At 40.6% G+C, this 19709-nt stretch overlaps 1 protein-coding gene across 4 annotated transcripts in view; it reads left to right on the forward strand.

The window, feature by feature from the left end:
- Nucleotides 1–462: 462 nt before the first annotated feature.
- Nucleotides 463–19709, forward strand: part of LOC144692348 (fizzy-related protein homolog) — a 61991-nt gene continuing 42744 nt past the window's right edge. For 2 of the 4 annotated variants that reach the window (XM_078561083.1, XM_078561087.1), the window contains exons 1-2: nt 463–620; nt 8234–8422. In XM_078561083.1, the coding sequence (XP_078417209.1) occupies nt 8348–8422 (75 nt within the window). In that variant the 5' untranslated portion in view covers nt 463–620; nt 8234–8347. Of the gene's footprint in view, nt 621–782; nt 872–7280; nt 7302–8233; nt 8423–19709 lie in introns of those variants that run through there. The other 2 variants (XM_078561085.1, XM_078561086.1) reach the window with 2 other exon arrangements.

The raw sequence follows: 19709 nt of genomic DNA on the forward strand, positions 1-19709 counted from the left end.
GTGTCAAAACACATCACAGTTTGTGTGTGACGATAGCTCTTCTAACTCCTCCCCTCTACGACACGGCTCGAACACAATTTCAGGACAATGGTAATAGCATGACCTGCTAGTGTAGAAACTTTGACTAAGTGCATTCATATTTTCCGACAATTCTATTTGTTGAAAATTCACAAATGCCGAGATTTGGCTGACGTGACAGCATCTCATTTGGATTCTGGAGCCTTTGGCTAGCTGCACTTCTGCTTCCCAATTCCCGAATAACCCCTGCTCGTCATTACCAGCAGGGACATTGAAAACACCCGTTGAAACAAGATGTACATTTAAGACGGTAATCCTTCCTTTAAACAAATACAGATGATTGCAAATACACACACCGTAAAATATTTCTCACTCACAGACTCAATTTATGATGAAATGCAACCCTCCCTTTTATGGCAACCATTCCCATAGTGCTGTGCACTTTCTTGCCACGGAGCCATATTGAGTAGGGATTCTTTATAAACAGGCTGAATGGGAATCAGAGGCTTTTTTCTTGTCATTTTAAATGAGGTTATCGGCGATTGATCAATTTAAGCATTCCGTGTCGAAGGAGCATATTATTTTACCAGGACGATGATAAGGTAACAGCATCTCAATATTAGGAAACTCTGTCATGACAAGTCTGCCGTAATAGTAGTCGGCATCATTGGCAACAAAAGTCGAAAGACGTGATCGAGAGGCATTTTGCTGCTGAATGTTGATATATTTCGTTACAATGTTTCCATTGTGTTCCCGGAGATCCCGCATTGGTCATTTTGAGGCGAAGCGTTCCATTTTCGAGTGTTTGGGATTTTGTTGTGGTGTGAAATTGACACAACTGCCTAGTAACCAGGTTTGTTACTATCAGCCTGGCCTTGCCCCACCATGTAGTCGACAATTACACTTTCTCGTGATTTTTTCTGGCAACTTTAATTAAAACCTCGCAACATGTTTGACTTGTAATCGTTTTATTCTCTGACAAGGTAGACTTGTCTTCCGGATCTGTTTTCGAATCCGTGTGTGCGTGTGTGTTTACAATTTTAAAGATCGTGTTGTATATATTTAATAGTCGTAGCATAACTCCTTTCTCGAGTGTGGAAACTTTTTCGAGGGGCTTGGAGAGGCAAGTCTGAGAGAAGCACAATGTGGGAGCGTCGCTTACCAGAGTTTGATTAGTGGACTTTTGTTCAAGAGTTTGGATTTTTATTTTTTACTCTCTCTCTAGCGTGGACATTAAGATGGTTACAGCTCGAATTTTGGACATTGGCTATTACTTCCTGACCTTTTCAATTCCATTTGTCGCCGGATTTCCAGTCCAGTCTGTCTGCATTGCCGCTGTCATGTTATATTGCGCCACTTTTTTTTATTCTGCGGATTTTTAATTGAATTTTGAAATATTGACAAAGCACATTGTTAAGACCTCCTGCCTAAGATAACTATACCATTCTACGGTATATTTGAATAAAGTAATAATTATTTATTGTTTATATTATATGTAAATTAGTAAATCAAGCTTCATTCGATCAGGATTTGTATATTTATGAGATACCTTAACTTTAAATGTTCTATAAGCTTAAAGAAAACCTCCCTATCGGCCTGTGGTGCCCCAGTTGATATCTTGTACACAGGGAGTCAGAAACAAGTGTAATTCTCATGTGAAGTGGAGCTAGAGGCCAAGGGATAATTTAGTGTGCATCTATCATTCAGTTCCCATTTTAAAGCTGTACAGCTTTAATTCCTTTAATATTCCTATGTTCGTATTTAGAATGGAAACTGCTTATGTAAACTTGTCATGTTGCAGTTACATCTCCCACCAGTAGTGGTGCTGAACTGCCACTACTAATAACAGCATGAAATGTTTAGAGTTTCCATTGTAAATGTAGGCATTAGAATTTTGAATGGAAAGGGTAGATTGGAGGTGCATGCAGATGTAAAATTTTTTATTTGATGTGAGGAAAACCTTAATTTTAACATTTTTCTGCTGTTAAAGTGTACTGTGTGGAGCAGAGATAGTTGATACATTTTGTTAGAGCTCCATTGTCACTACAGATGTTGTCTTTGATTATATTCAGGAAAATAAAATGGAGTGGAGTAGAATGAGAGTCAGGCAAACTAAACTGAGATGAGAACAGAAGAGGGGAAGATGAGAAAGAGAATTGTATACAGTGAAAGAGTAATTGAAATGAAAGTGAGTTACTGTTAGCTGCAACCGGTTGGAGCATACACAGCCATGACACACTTACCTTGTAAACTATTGCTGTAAGCCTATTTGTCTAACAACTAACAGGAATGATTAGAACTGATACTGACAATTCCTTAATGTTTCCTCACCCCCTGATGCTCAGTGTGTTTCTGCAGATTCGATTAATGGGCCCTGCTGTGTTAACTGAATTTGGCTGTGGTGGCAATAGGAGCATTCCATTAGGACTCCATACTCTTGGTTAAGAAGGGCAAAAGCATTGTGGGTTCTTGCTCCTGATTGTTACATTGCTGGCACTGCCTGTGTGAATGGATTGAGTGTTATGCTTCTCAGTTGTCTAGCTTGGCAATATGCATGGATGCTCAAATATTACATGAATAATTGCCACTCGGGTGAGGTATTGAAGGGCTGTAGACACCACGAAATCATAACCGTACTAAGGAGTCAACAGCTTCATGTGTGGAGGAGAGAGGTTTTCTCTGCAATTCTTTCAGCTCCCACTCCTTTTTTAAAAACAAAAAGGCTCTCTCTGAAGTGATTTGCTATTTCTCTGGCTGGGGGACTGCTCCCTGACCATTGCTAGTTCCACTTTAAAACAACCCTCGAAGAAATGCATGAGTGCCCTGGTATGACTGCCTTAGAGTTTCCCTTTTCTGCTTCTGTGAAAATGCCTGGTTGTCGTGCTGATGTGAAAGTGTAGAGTGGTGTCCCTCCATGCTATGCTGAAAGTCCAGTGCACTGGACAGTTGCACTTATCAACCAACCTCAACTCTTGGACTGAATGCAGAATAACTACTTGTGGAAATAAAGCTAAACCTCCAGTGAGACTAGAGATTTAAAAGATATTTTTTCCCCAGAATAATGATATAGAATATATGCCTAGTTACATATTGTTACATCTGTAAACTTTTTCAGAAAGAGCTAAATAAGTATCTGTTTAGAAAAGTGATTGAAGGTTATATGATGGTGAGATATTTTGCTGCACAAAGTGCTTCATGTTGCAGAAATTTGGAGTGTAGTTGATCAAAATTATACATGTGGATTTTAAAGTTAAAATAGCATCCTGGAGTTCCAGATTAACTTTAGGAAACAGAGAGAAATTTCTTGAAGGTTTGTTTGCGATTATTTTGAAATTGAATAGATTTTAGTGTTTTTGATAGGGTGAATTGAGACAATTAAATGGTAAGGGAGGGAACAGGTTATGGCCTGAATGGTCCTTTCTCATGTTCTTTTTTTGTATCTAAATGCTAACTGTGGAAAAAATATAATTTGACAATGGTACGTTATCTTTGTGGCCACACTGACTTGTATTATGAATCCTGTTGTATACAGTAGATCAGGACTGAGAAGCCAGTTGCATAGAAGAAGATAGCTGTACTGCTGCCCTTGTATAGTAAGTAACCAAATAAATTAGAATATTAGAAATTTGTACTTCAGCTCAGGTTTATGATTTTACTGTCTGCAAACTATTCAAAGATACTGGATGTTACATACTTTATTATGGTTATTTGAGGCTTTGCTATGTGACGACGATATCAAACGACACTTTCATTTCAAGTTAAATGCCTGTACTTCACAGAATTAATTCAAGTGATGCCACAAAGCCAAATGTTCAAGGTGAACCAGTGCAATTTGGGGATAAGCATGTTGAAGGGAATTCTTTTTATACAGATTAATACTAGTATTGGAGGTGAAGTTGAATTTTATATTTCTTTATTTCTTTAAATGGAACTAACTATGATTAGAAAGCATCCGCAATGAATGTGTCCACCCCCGTGCGTCCCCCCCCCCCCCCCCCCCCCCCCCCAGTCCCATTCAAATTGATTATTTTATCACAGCAGTCCAGGACATTGGTTCTTGGAATAGTGTGTGCTCTCTTCATTTGAATTAAATATGCTTTTTGTCTTTTTTTTCCGATTCAGCAATTTGAATTTTCTGCAAGATCATGTCCCAGTGAAAGGAATGATCCAGGACAGCCACCTTTACAATGTCAAATATATTCCATAATAAGACTTAATTCCCTTGATTCATTTAACCTTTTTTAATATGTATCTAGCCTCCTGATTTCAACTGCCATTTCCTCAATGCAGGAAAGATGATTAAGAGTGATGTCTCAGTGCCTAACACAAGTTATGTAGTGTTTTCTTTTTGACTTCCTATTCTGTAGTCAAAATAAAGGGCTAAATTCTACAAAATTTCTAGAATTCTTTAACTTAATAACCCACACTGCAGTAATATTGGTAAATCCTGCATAAAGTGAGTTAGAATTCTGTGTATAGAGTAAATTCATTCAAACAACAAGACCACTTAGAAGATTAAATTATTTTGTGATGCAGTAAGAAGTTATTTTATAATGCTAGTCAGCTTAAAATGTAGTAATGAAGAAAATTTTACATAAAATAGTCTGACTGGTGAACTATGCTTTATTATGAAGAGAGCTTTCATTGTATATTTCAGTAAAAAAAAACAGCTGTTAGAATACAGTCTTAAATAGTTCACAAGGCTAACCAGAGTTTGCACGCCCAACTTCAAATGGCATCTTTCATAAACAAATTTTAGTCGATTTTTCTTTTCCACAATTCTTGCTGGGTGTAAGGGAGAGGGAAGAGTTGTCAAGGAAGTTTAGTCTGAGTGATTCTGCTGAGCAATGGTGGGGCAGACAGTGGTAATTCTAGAATATGCTAGAACTATCTGCTCAAACTATCCTGGACTCTTGACTGACTGAGAGTAGTTTTTGCAAGAAGGATAATGATGAAAGGAAAGAGAAGGATGAGAATGAATTTGAAATTGGGCATTGAGCAGTAAATGTTGCTATTATAATTGCAAATTATTTGCAAGAGTGAATTAAAGTAGTACATTCTTGTATGGTACTGACCCAACCACTAGTAACCAGAGATTAAACTGACCAATGATTGTACTGCTGAGTTTTTATACTCAAGTGTGTATGAGGAGAATATAAATGGCAAACTGTAGGAAGTGTAATTTTGGGATGCAGACTTTAAGAAGGATTTTGAAGCAATAAAGTGGATAGAATGCAGATTCAATGTGTGGTGATCCCTTGTTTGAGGAGATACCAATGAAAAGAAAGACTTGAAAAATTGCCATTGTTTTAATTGGAACAAAGCAGAGTAAGTGGTAATTTGATAGAGCTGCTTAATTTTATGAAAGGGAGGGACAGAGTAGATAGAAACTGACTTTCTGGTAATTGAGGGGCCTAGAATGAAGGAAACATATATATATAGCATGAGATGCAAGAGATTTAGGACAGAGAGTAGAAGAAATCTTTTAAGCACGTTGAGGCTGTGCAATGCACTACTGAAGTTTGTGATTGAAGTAGAGATAAGTCTTGGTGCAGAACTCAATGCATAGTGAAAGTAGCTACCACTATTAGTCAACTCAAAATGTGCAATGGAAAACAGTAAGCTAATGCTTAGGTCCAAGATGCTGATTGAGGCCTATATTCTCAGCATCTTGTTGTATGATTGTGAAGCATAGGCAGCTCACAGCGAATCCAGAAAGGAAGCTCAATCATTTTCATCTTCGATGCCTGCTGCACATTCTTAGAATTTCATGAAAGAACAAAATAAATAATCAAACAGCCGATTGAAGGCAAGTCTCCCAGGTACGCTAGCATTTATCAAGCAGAGGTGACTTTTCTGGCTCGGACACTTTTGAAGGATGGAAGGTATGCGCATTCCCAAGGATATTCTGTATGGGGAAGTACCCAGAGCCAGAGACCAGTAGGATACCCAAAGCTCCACCTCAAGGATGCTTGTAAGCATGACATTAAAGCCCTAAACATCAATTTTTCACTTGTGGGAGACAATAGGCAACAATAGAGGGAATTAGCAGCAAGGCTGACATGTGTCATCACGACAATCAGTAGCTACAGCAGCTTGACAACAGGCACCAACATTAAAAACAGCAACCCACAACAACACCTGATAACCACCTTGTATGTGGTACTTGTGGCAGAACCTGCTTCTTACGAATTGGCCCCTTCAGTCATCAGCAAAAGCGCATTATGTGAAGCTATCCCATCGCCAATGGATTTGCTGACATGGGTGAAGGAAAGGGGAATACAGAGATATGGGAACTAGGTAGGCATATAACCTTATGACTGCTGCTTGTATGGAGGATAAACACCAACATAGATTGATTGTGCCAAGTGGCCTGTTTCTATCTTGTAATTTCTATATTGAGGTTGGAAATATACATACACCAAGAGGTGTCCCTTTATTGTAAACTTGGCCTGAGTATCACTTGTTTAGCTTCAGTGGCTTACTTCTGAAGCTAGTATTTCCTGCTGTCTAAAAATAAGTGAGGCATGTTTGTACCTCATTACAGCAAAACTTAAACCAGCAATTTCTTTGACAACTAAATGCCACAATGTCCATTTATGAAAAACTATTGGAATAAAATGCAAATATTGGTCATTACAAGTTATATGCATCTGCCATCGTGCCTTCCTTCACACTGAATCTACCTCTCTGCATAAAACACACCCCCTTTGACCAAGCATCTGTTCATCTGCCTAAGCATCCTGAAATGCTTTATTGCTTTAAAGGTACTATATAAATGCAAGCCATTGTTACTTAATCACTTCTGTGTTACAGCAATTCTATTACAGACGTTCACCAAGTACATTCGAAAGTTTCTCTTTTAACAATGTTGTTTACAGATTGTTGGAACTTTTCTTCTCGTCAGTAAAAGACTGGACCTTTTAGCTTGGAACACAAATTCAGAAGGAGGTGGCTAATGCTGCTCGAAAGTATGAGCTTGGCTCGGTGGTAGCAATCTTACTGCTGAATCAGAAAGATGTGGGCCCAAGTCCCAGTCTGGGATGTGAGCACCTAACCTGGGCTACTTTTGGAGATGCTGTCTTTCAGGCGAGATGTTAAATTGAAACCCACCCTGCTTGGTCAAGCTGATGTAAAAGATCCAATAGCATTATTCAAAGCATTTTTCCCAGTTTCCTGACAAACATTTATTCCTTAATGGCACCGAAGATGTGCCATGTGTAGGACATTGCTACAGGCAAACCAGCAAGTCATTCACTGGTGGTGTCCTGAGGATGTGGAAGGTGCTATATAAATGCATGTTTGTTCTTCCTTTGCATCTATATAGCAATCCCCAGGAAACAGGGGAGGGAAAGAGTGTTTTCTGTCAAAGATTCAGCTCTGTTGGGGACCTTGCTTAATAATGGCTGCCAGATCAGATCCATGATGATCCTGCCAAGATTTTAATTCTTGGACATCAGTCGCACCTATTTGCATTTATAACTGGAGCCAGAACCATAGCTTACCTGTGCTTACCAAGATTAGGACTAATATCTGCAGCAACTGTTTTCATGGTAAGGCCCCTTTAGAAACCCAAACAGCTGCCAGTAGCATCACAATCTCCTAGAATCAGCTACTAAGAATTATTGTACTCCAGCAGGCTGATTTATGAGTGGGCATGGTTTGAGAAGCAGCATGCTTTTACCATCATTGCTGTATTAAATGGCTCCCTTATAGCTGTGCAGCTCCCTATTGAAGCAAATGAGCCCAAGAAAGGCTGGTGAGCAAGAAAAGCATTTTCAGACATTTTAAGGCCAGTGATTGCTAAGCTCTACTGTGTACCACACCACAAGATTTTCCTAGGATGTCAGTCTATTTTGCAATACTGCAACAGTTTTTAATTTAAATCTCCTATTTTCACACACAACCTTGAGACTAGTACCATAGCATTCTGTATCAATCCAAAAAGTGTGTGCAGAGTATCAGTGGTGAATCTTTTATACACTGCTCCATAATCATTTCTTTTTCCCCATCTAGGAAGAGTGAATCAGAGGCTGCACTGTGCATGTCTTCTGCATTTTGGACCATGTTCATTTCAATCATGTTGTAAACTGGATAATGTCAGGATATGGAAAATCATTTAGAATCATGATTGTGTTTCAAAACCATTAAGTATTTATCCAAAAAATGAGTATCTTCATTAGTTTTAATGCATAAATGTGTTTTCTTTTTGCAGGAATGCAAATTAGGAAAGGCTGCAGAGTGACTGGGACTTCATATCCTCTAGTGACTGACAGTATTATTTGCTCTGGTGCTACTGATTCCTTACTCAATTCAGATTGTTACAAGTATGGACCAAGAATATGAGCGGAGGCTTCTTCGACAAACACATTTCCAAAATGTCTCTGAAAATATGCTTTCCCTGGTAAGCGAAAATGGAGAATCAACTTGTTTGGCAGTGAATTATGGCATGTTATAGCTAGCCTCATGAAAGGAAAATTCATATTTCACTGCTGGAGAGATGTGCTTGCAGCTTGAAAGTTAATTTATGCTTCCAACACATGATTAGTAATGTAGAGATTTATATTACTTTTTTCAGTACCCAGGATAATTTCAGCAGTAAGGTTGATATGTATTTGGAATTCTCAGAAATAGCCATACTTTTGATATTTTAATACTATGAGTTGTGCTTTTATAAAATTGCGTTTTGCACTATAAAGCCAGTTTTCTCATTCTTCACGTAAAAAAATGCAATATGCCATGACCTTAATGTAGAATGTACACTTATAGCTTTCCTTTCAATACAGAACTTCATAAAATGTTTTCTCTGATCAAACAATCCCCAAAGACTGAATGGGATTCTTATATGCACCTAAACCATGTAATTAACCAGAGGGTGTGGATGACCTAAATTGCATTCTCCATGGAATTTTAAAAAAATTATTGTAAACTGGTGATTTGGTTGAGGTTATTTAGGATTTTGAAAGAAAATTGATAGGGTAGATAGAAATATACTGTACTTTTTCCACTGGTGGGGGTGGTTTAGGACAGGGGATGTAATTTTAAAATCAGGGGAGAAGTTAGGAAACACTTCTTTCTACAAAAAGCAGTAGATGCTAGCTCAATTAATAATTTCAAACCTGGCACTGATAGATTTTTTAGCTAGCCAGAACTGTTAAGAGATAAATGGCTGGATGGAGTTAGGATACAGATCAGCCATGATCTCATTGAATGGTGGAACAGGTTTGAGGGGTTGAATGGCCTATTCCTGTTCCTACATTTGTAGATCTATACCAGGGTAACAGTAGCAGTGCTGCAGTCACATAAATGTGTCTGCTATAGGAAGCAGAATATCAGCTAGGGCTCCTGTTACTGATTGCTTTCCTACAACTCCTACTGGAGTTACACGTGTGACATTGATATATTGGTGGAGGAGAGAATTGGGTTCAGCTTGAGATCAAACGACTTGCTAATATCTGCTGTATAATCTCACACATGAATATTGGCTGCTTGGACAAGATACCTGAGAATTATTAGTGTCCATGGAACTGTACTCCAGCAGACAGCAAATGACTGCAGAAGAGGAGGAGAGAAAATTTTTGGGATTAGAAGATTAACCGCATTGCTGAAAGAGTAATGTTGGAGGCAGGGGTTTTGCTTCATGGGCTCCTGTCATCAGTTCTGGGGAAAGAAGGAGCTGTTCCATTGAGATAGGCTGCATCTAAACTGGGCTGGAACCAAATTGGGCTGGAACCGATGCCTGCACGAGTTGATTAAATGGGGCAGTAGTCAGGGTTTAAGTTAATGAAGGGCAGGGGTGTGGGAGGTTTCAGCAAAGGGTAAATTGAGAAACAGAGAAATGTCAAGGCTGTCGAGCAGAGTAGCAATACGAATAAAATAGAACAGAAAGGGTCAGGAAGGGACAGGGAGCTTATGGTAATGTTCCATTAGTCACTATGATGACATCAGGAAAAATGGAAAATGTTGAATCTATAAGCACTATATCTGAATGCGCAAGTGATTCCCAATAAAATAGATTAATGAATAGCACAGATAGGAATTAGTGCAATTGATCTAATATATGGTTGCAAAGCGACCTAGGTTGGGATCTAAATATTCCAGGTTACTTGACTTTTGGAAGACTTAGGCAAAAATGGAAAAGATGGGGGCTGAGGGTTAGCCCGATAATAAAGAATGGGATAATGAGAGAAGAGAGAAAAGATCTTGGCTCGGAAAATCAATACGTAGAATCAGTTTGAGTGGAGCCAAGAAACAACATGGGGCAGAAAACAGTGGAAAGAGTAGCTATAGACCCTCGAGCAGTAGTTGTTTAACAGGAGTTTAGGGCAGAGTATAAATAAGGAAATTAGAGGTGCATGTAATAGGAGTACTACAGAAATCATGAGTTTAATCTTTTATGTACTGTGCAAAGTAAGTTTGCGGTAATGCCATGGAGGACAAGTTCATATATACAATATATACAAGATAATTTTCTACATTGGTACATCAAGGAACCAACTCAGGAACAAGCTATTTTAGATCTCACAATGAGAAAAGGTTAATTAATAACAAAGTAAGGGGGTCTCAAGGGAGGAGTGATTTTAATATGAAAAAAATTATATTGAGTTTGAAAGTGATTTAGTTAAATCAGAAACAAACTCTTAATTTTGAATAAAACAAACTAGGTAGGTATGGAGGTGAATTGACCAAGGTAGATTGGGAAACTACATTACATTAAAATATATGATAGATAAGCAATGAAAAACATTTTAAAAATTAAATCATAATTTGCAACAAATATACGTTACCTTAGGAAATAAAAAACCCCAGAGGAAAAGTGTTCCAATCTTGGTTAACAACAGAAGCTAAAGATAACATTAGATTAAAGAAATGGGTTTATAACGTTGCCAAAAAGAGTCGCAAGTATGAGGATTGGGGGGATCTTAGAGTTCAACAAAGGATGATAAAGAAATTAATAAAGAGGAGTTGAGAATAAACTAACAAAAGGCTTGTTGGAGGTAGAGACAAGGAGAAATTATACTGGTGAATAAGGAAATAGCAGAAATAACAAACAAATACTTTTGCAACTTTCTTAATGGTAGAAGATACAAAAAACTTTCCAGTAATAGTCAGGCACCAAGAGTCTTGTGACAAGCAGGAACTTAGTAAACAAATAGTAATGAAGAAATTAATGGGACAAAAGTGGACAAATGCCCTGATTCTGCATCCTTGTTTTAAAAAGGAAGCTACAGAGATAGTGGATGTATTTGATCTTCCCGAATTACCTAGATTCTAGAACATGGATTGAAAGGTAGCAAATGTAACCCCACTATTCAAGGAAGGAAATAGAGACAAAACAGATACTACTACAGTTAGCCTGAAATCCATGGAGGGGAAAATGCTAGAATCTATTATTAGGGATGCTGTAGCCGGGCACTTTTTAAACAAAAATCATAATTTGTTTAGGCAGAGTCACCACCGAATTATCAAAGGGAAATCATGTTTGACAAATCTGTTGAGTTTTTTGAGGTTGTAACCAGCAGGGTAGTTAGAAGGAGGAACTAGCGGATATAGTGCATTTGAATTTTCAAATAGGATTCAGTAAGGTACCGCACAAAACGTTCTTTCACAAAATTAAAGCTCTTGGAATGAAGGTAATATATTAACATGTATTGAGGATTAGTTAACTGACATAAAACAGAGAATGCAAATAAAATATCATGTTTGGGTTGAAAGACTGTGGGGTACAGCAAGAATCAGAGCTTGGTCCTAAGCTATTTACAACCCATATCAATGACATGGATGAAGGGACAGAGTGTTATGCATCAACGTTTTCTGACAATACAAAATTGGGTGGAAAAGTAAGATGTGAGGAGGATGCAACGAGGCTATAAAAGGACAGGTTGAGTGAGTGGGCAAAAACATGGCTGATGGAATATAATGTGGGGAAGTGTGAAGGAAAAATAAAAAGCAGAATGTTTTTTAAAAGCTGCGAAACTGGGAAATGTGTGCATTCAGAAAGATCTGGGTTTTCTACACAAATCTCAGAAAATAAACATGTAGGTACAGCAAGCAATTTGTAGGTCAACTTGGAATGTTGTCCTTTATTACAAGGGGATTGGAGTAGAAGGGCAAAGATGTGTTACTATTTTATAGTGTGTCCAACAGGCCAATGCAATGAGTCTAGTTAGCATGTTGTCCACTTTTGTGTGCTAGTTTGCTTCTCATTATCAGCCTCAACTGCTGACTAACAGCAGTGCAAAAAGGACAGCCAAGTAGTAATCTCGTCCTGTTAGTACACATGCTCTCCAGTGGCAAGGCCTCAGCTGTGCCTCCTCATGACAATCCACGGAAACTAGGACCCTCACACCACAAGCTAAAGCTTCAGAGGAACTCGGAGGAGTTTGGCCCACTGATGTGTGAACACGCCCTGGCACTCATGAACGAAACTCCCCGTTACAGGCCAATAGCTCCACAGCCTTGTGGATACCTGGGGAGAGTTGAAGGCAAAAGGAGTAAACTCTGACAAAAAATCTGGAGTGGAGCCCAAGGGTGGACTGATGTCTAAATGTCATCTTTCCAGCAACCAAGCTGGTGTCAAACGTAGTGCCCTGCATTCCGTTGGACTCAACCGAGGAGGCTGACACGGGAATTCTGATGTTTGGGCAGCTCAGGATCTCCATAAATGTTGCCCAGGCTTACACATGGGAAATGACACTGCAGTTTCACTGCACAGTGTTAGCACATGTGGGAGGTAGCAGCTATACGTAATGCAACTTGAAAAGAATTGCAACTCGATTGGTTGTCTCAGACAGTGGGAGGGACTATCATGTCCCACTGGTCAGCCACCACCCACCTCAAGTTGAGCAGCCCCAACTATTAAGGTGCTGACCCACCACAGCCCATCTGCTTTAATGGGTGCTGGAGTTTGAGTGCCTGCCCAACAAGTGGACAGAATCTATTGCACCAGGCAAACAAATGAAAAGAAAGAAGATGCCAGCTCTTCGATTGGCAATGTCAGGACTTTGTGTGCACATCAGCTGTGGTCGACATGATACTTGATAGGCTGAACATTGACCCAGTTTCCCCACGAGATCAGGGCACTAGCACCAGCTGATCATCACAGGACATGACTCTGAATAACGTTCTCAACACACACAGCTACCACAGCACTGACTGAGGTACTGGTCACTGTCTGGCGTGCACCAGGATGACGATGCAGCCCTTGGAAGTTCTTTCATTCAAAGCAGAAATGCTGTCCTTGTATCAACGTCAGCCATACTGTCTTCTGTGATTTCAAAACCAAACGTTACACGACTTGAACAGGCAGCCTCTGCCATTCCCACACAGAGTGCAGAACAGAGCATACTTCGAGACAACATCTACAATACCGCACTCTCAACACATGGGAAGCAAAAATGGGAATATGCTGACTGGTTCGAGGCTAACATCATTGTGATGGAACCTGTCATTGAAGCCAAGCGGTCCACTCTCATTACTTAAAGAGAGATCCAAGTGAGAAGACTCTGAATGCACTAAGAACTGCTCAAACTGCTAGTGCATCAATGACTACTGGTTACAACTTTGCCAGAGTATCCTGATGTCCTTCAAAACAGAATGCTAGGAGTATTTATGAAAGGACCAAAAAGGCAACAGGTCCATCAGCAAAGAAAACAGCTCCATTGAAAACAAAGGCAGTGGAGGTTGACATTAACTGCAATAAACTGTTAGAGAGATGGGTGGATCACTACCTTGAGTTGTATTCTAGGGAGAAGACTGTCACCATGGAAGTTTGAGAGACCGTAGAAGGCCTGTCTGTCATAGGAGGGTGGGATATTGAATCCAGAGTGGAAGAGCTTAGCAAAGCTATTGACTTACTTGCCATGGGCAAAGCTCCAGGTGCTGGTCGATACCACCTGAACTCATCAAACACCGGAAACTGATGCTACTGAAGCATCTGCACAAACTTCTGTTTCTGCTGGAGTGAGGGGGCAGTGTCCCAAAATATGCATGATGTAAAGATTGTGGCCCTCTACAAGCATAAAGGTGACTGCAGTGATTGTAACAACTATCGAACCATCTTCCTGCTGAGCATTATGGGAAAAGTATTTGGCCGTGTTGCTCTGTCAAACTGCAGATGAACAAATCTCCCAAGAATCCCAGATTGGTTTCAGAACCAGAAGATCCACAATTGACATGATCTTCTGAACTCTCTGAGATCTGCTGAGGGGCCAAACAGGTTTGTGTCCTGGCACTGACACTCTTTGGCATATTCTTCTCTTTGTTACCGTCATATGCTTTCAAGTCATCTATAGAGGCTGTCTACTTGCATATCAGAACTGACAGCTGTTCAGCCTTGCCTGCCTGAGATCCAAGACAAAGATGCGCCAAGTCCTCATTAGAGGACTGACAATGTCACACTAACATTCCATACTGAGGGACATTCAGCAGCAAATGGATAAACTCTCTCATTCCTGTAAAGAGTCTGGTTTGATCATCAACATCAGGGAGACAAATGTCATGGCCCAGGATGTTGCCATACTGCCATCTATCATCATTGACAATGCGACACTGAAGGTGGGTGATATTTTCACATATCTAGACTCCACAATCATTAGCAATCGGTCGCTTGATGCTGAAATCGACACACACATTACAAAAGCTGTAGCTGTTATGGTCCAAGCTGAGAAAGAGAGTGTGGAACAACAGCAACCTGACTGAGAACAGCAAACTGTGAGTCTACCAAACCTGCATCCTCAATGTACACCACTACAGTGGCGAGACCTGGACAAACTATGAACTATGCTAGGCAGGAAAAAAGGCTGAACTGATTTCACCTTTTCTGTCTCGGACGTATCATCGGCATCTCTTGGCAGGACAAGCTCAACAACTTGGGCCCTGGAACATGCCTCTGTGCTGGCTTGGCCATGTTAATCAGATGGATGATGGCCAAATGACCACCTTCAGTCACTGCTTCCTGGTAGAGAGGCCAAGGACCTCTTCGCACATGCTACTTAGTTGACTTTAGGGTTAACCAGGCACTGTGGGCGCACTGCAGCCTTGGTGACTGGAGGTTGAGAGGTTGGCTGTGAGGCACTGACTGAGAAGGGCCTCATTGGAGGGATCTTTGAGGCCTTTAATGTAAATTTATTATCAGTACCTGTCAGGGCACGGGTGATATGGACATCTCTATGGTCCCTTACTCTAACAATGATGTAGTCAAGAAAGTGCCAGTGTTCGGACCGTGGGTGCTGCCATGAGGTCTTGCGCTCGCCTCACGAGCGGAACAGGCTTTTAGTTCTGATAAAGCCTAAACATTTTGTCATGAAGAAGACTCTGTGGAGTTTGCTTTCCCGACTCCATCCTTGCCAATCAGGATGTAAGTTACTCGCTGATTTTCATTGCTGCTAGGAACGATGGGATACCCCAGCCTTCATAGTGGGCTCCTACATTTTGCCGCTTACCAGCAAGAAAATGCAGCAGAAAGCATTTCTGAACCTCTAATTCAGATTAGCTATGATGCAAGAACGAGGGGAGAAAGTTGAGAGAGAGAGAGAGAGATAGCAAAATGCATTAATAACCTTGTCTTTATCAAAATTAAATACTTTAACTTGAAGCCTATGATGCAGTGTGTTTTTAATTTGGAAGCATAATGTTGCAATGTCAGTTCTTTTTTTAAAAAAGAAGCAATGCTTGAAATCATCAATGGCTTTTTTTTTTTGGAGAGTGTGTACAAGTTCGTTTCCAATCAGTACGTTTGAATTATAGATATTTGCTTCACATAAAAAGCTATTAGCTGGGATATAATTGTACTCAGCACTCTATTATTGAAATGATTGTTTTTGCCTTCACTGAATTACTTCCCGTAATGCTGCTTTCATTTCCTGTGCCCTGCCCCGCTTCGTCCCCCTACATCAACATTCACACTGTCAAACCACCTACACCCAATACTGGAACAGACCACATCTGTCGCATGTTTAGCACCACTTCTCCCTGTCTATTTTGATTCGGAGTGTGAAAACTTTTTTCATTTCCGGCATTGGCAGCCTTTAGCAAGTACCTAAAGTCACTGACCCCTTTAACCAATTATAACAACAATAAGAAATCGTGACGGGCAGAATTTCATAAGGGCGTTTAGAAACCATTGAACTGCACGGCATTCCAGTCTCTCTCTCTCACCTACGCGCAGGCCCATTTGCTTAGAATTTTGAGGGCATGTTTACTTTCGTCATAAAAAAAGGTGAAATTCCAGTTTTGTTCTGTAATAAAACTGCACAATATTGATCTGAATTGTAATATGTAGAACTATCTGTAATGCTATGCAAAGCCTATTTCCTTCGAAAGTGCCGGAAAAAGAACAGAAGCTGTATTTCATTTTGGGTGAACTGGCAGAGTGTTTGATAGCTCAGCATTCCTCGTGCTATTACCATAACAACAGTCTCTATGCCCATTAACCACAGAATCAAACTTGAATGCCACAGTAATATCGAGGCTGGTGCTGGAAGTACAAGTGTGTAAACTGAGTTTTCTTTTGTCTCTGTTTCCAAATGTGCAGTCCATTCTACAGTTTTTGTAAACTATCCAGTTTAAAATAAATACAAACTTTTGCTTTGAGCAGCAACATTAACCACCTGTAACCTGCCTCATATATTGATATCTAAATACCACGGGAATGTGAATATCCAACTTCAAATGAGCAATTTCTGTTAGCACTGTCCTTTAAATGAGTTGACGGAAAAGTCCCTGAGCAATAGGGAAGGGTCAAAGAGAGTTTATAAGCTTTACTAGTTACAGTTTTTATCTTTTGTTTTGATACTTGTTTTCTTTTCTGTCAGTCTCCCAAAACTTGGTGTCAATTTGGAGAGTTTTAATTTGCAGTTGGCATTTTACATGTTTTTGTTCACTATTCTCATTACGTTTGGACTTGTGACTTGCTCTGAAATCACATTTTCCCCCACCACTTGTGGGATTTTTGTGAGCATTGTTAACTGTTCCTGTTCTGGATGGAGCAGTGCTGGTGAACAGAACAGTGCTGGCGAGTAGAACGAGGCCGGTTTAGGCTTATACTAATTAGCATATGAATTCCCAATATCTGCTGTGATGTCAGGGGAAAGGACTGAGGAAAGACTGGTACACTGCATGGAGTTCCAACTAAAAGAGCAGAGAAAAAAATAACTTGTGCCCAGGTTAAATTTCAGTGATTCCATGTCTAAGCAGATGACAGTTTTCCATCTGGGATGATGCAGTTGTTATGTATTCTATGAAAACGAAGCAAAGCTTTCGCTGGGCTTGAGTCAAATGGATGCTTTTAACACGCATGGTGACGTTAACCATCCAGATCTTTTTCAAAGGTTGATTGTTCCTTGTTACATAGAGCGACCTGGACTTCCCACAGATCACACTTAAACTTGCTGATCGTAAATCGGTGAACAATCCCATCTACCAAAAACATGCGCTGCTGATCCTGAGGTGTATTCTGAGGTCTGTTCGTTTGAATAATGATTGGACTCCTGTCAAAGATCTAGCCATCATTGACCAGGAATGTATAGTGGGGTGGGAACATGGGCGGGTTTACAATGAAACACACTGTGCTGTGGTTGGGGTCCCCAAAATAATGAGTGAGTGCTGAACTGTTGGAAGTGCCCTCTTTCAGCTGGGATGTTAAACTGTCTGCTCGGCTGTATACAAAAAATCTCCTGGCAGCTCCCCCCTCCCCCCTCCTCAAAAAGGCAAAGATGAAAAGAGAAGATGTAAACAGGATTCACATTATCAGGTATAAATTTGACAAAGTCAGCTTAAAAGATGAAAATATAATTACTATATGTAAACACACAGGAAGATAGTTTCTGTGAAGGGATAGAGGATTTAACTTGTAACTATGTTTGCTGTTTTGGATAATCCCTTAGAACGAAATTAAAATTCAATCCAATTGAACACCAGGTGTAACAAAGGGCAGAAGCGATTCATGACAGCAACAATTCCAGCTTGAGGGAGCGAGCCTGTTGTTCCATAAAAAGTCAGACATTGCATTATCACAGAATCACACAGTGCAGAAGAGTCCCTTCGGCCCATCGAGTCTGCACCGACACTATTTTAGTTAATTCTTTTTTTTCACGTGTAATGTTTCAAGATAGTCTTTTCTCATAACACATTGTCCAAACTTCATTAGCCGCCGAGCAAATTTCTGTCCTGTCACTCACTTCAGTGATTGAATTCTGTTTGAGTCCCTAGCAAATCGAAATTCACTTGACGGCTTAAAAAGAAGCTTTGAACATTGTTTTGGATGCCAATGTTACTTAGTCAACTTAAATTCATGAAAAAATTAGTCAACTGGGAGTTTAAGGTGATCATTAGGGGGGGAAAGTGCAAGAAAGAAGACAAATGAATAAAAACATTGTCACCTGAGTGTGAGATTTATTCTGCGTTTGGAGCTCAGAAGTAAACAGCTTTACTTGGAATGTAAGTTTGCCAGATACTTAAATACAAGCAGCAGAGTTGGATTCCCTGTGGCAGATGTGACAGCTCGATGCCTTTATCATGTATGCAGATCACCAGGTGATAAAAGTCAAGAGGGGGAAGAGAGCCGGCAGGGCGACTACTATCTAACAACCAGCAACAGAGTGCCAACTGAGACAGGACAGGGAGCCTCACTGTAAGAACATCTACTACATCCTGGCTGCGTGCACACATCTCCCCAGATCTCTCATCTGCCCGCTGCTCTCACTGATAGCGATTGCAGGTGATGGAGCTCACATTCCAAAGGAGATACTGGTGGTGGAGTCGGCTTTGCTGAGACCCAAGGTTTTGCTAGCCATCATTGCCTGGAATGTGGTGCGTACACTGCCCTATTATCTGGGCTGCACCGAGAGGTTAAACTACTCCAAGGACAAGGCTGCTCTCTGGTGAGCAAGCGATTTATTTGAGTCAAGACGCCAAAACAAACCATAAAGTGATTTGCGAGCTTGATGCGGCTGGGGCGAAGGGGGTGGGAGAGTATGAGTTGGGGGGGGGAAGGAGGATTCGCGATAAGCAGCCTCAGCTTGCTCCAGGCAACGTGGATGGATGACAGATCTGAGAGATGGGAAACACTCTCCAGTGATGTCCCTGTAATAATGCCGCCTCTTGCAGCTTTTAGATTCACCCTTCTGTGCTTTCTCAGTTATAGTGTGTGGGCTGCTTTCACCAAAGCTCTGCAGTGTTCAGTTGTGCAGGGGGAGTACAATGAGTGCAACAGGGTTCCAGGGAGAAGAATAGTGACACAGTTCCAGCTTTCAGAAGCACCAGATTGCACTGCTGGGCTGTCACTTTTCAACGTAAGTTATGAAACGAGAGGGTGGGGGAGAGAGAGAGAGAGAGAGAGAGAAATGATCTGGACCCCCAGCACATTCATTTTACTGCATAATAACCCTTCTTTGTGATCAGTGTGGCGGCAGGAAAATAGAGCCTGAATATTGCCAAGTCCAATTGGGAGGACAGTAGGGGACAGAGCAAGAGGCAATGGGGATGCCGTTCCATTGCGGTGCTATTCATTCAGAGGAAACCAGGCAGGAAAGCGGTGGTTTTGATGTTTTCTTGAAGCTTTGGCCCTTTTTGTTGTGGACGAGGGTTTGGGCTGGCACTGTTTTCAAGAAGAGCAGAGGAATTTTCCCTGCAGTCCTGCTATCCATCAACCAGTGTCACAAAAAAGCAGGTTATCCGGTAAAGGTCACATG

The sequence above is a fragment of the Cetorhinus maximus genome, chromosome 17 (genome assembly GCF_964194155.1).
Source record: "Cetorhinus maximus chromosome 17, sCetMax3.hap1.1, whole genome shotgun sequence".
Classification (NCBI taxonomy): domain Eukaryota; kingdom Metazoa; phylum Chordata; class Chondrichthyes; order Lamniformes; family Cetorhinidae; genus Cetorhinus; species Cetorhinus maximus.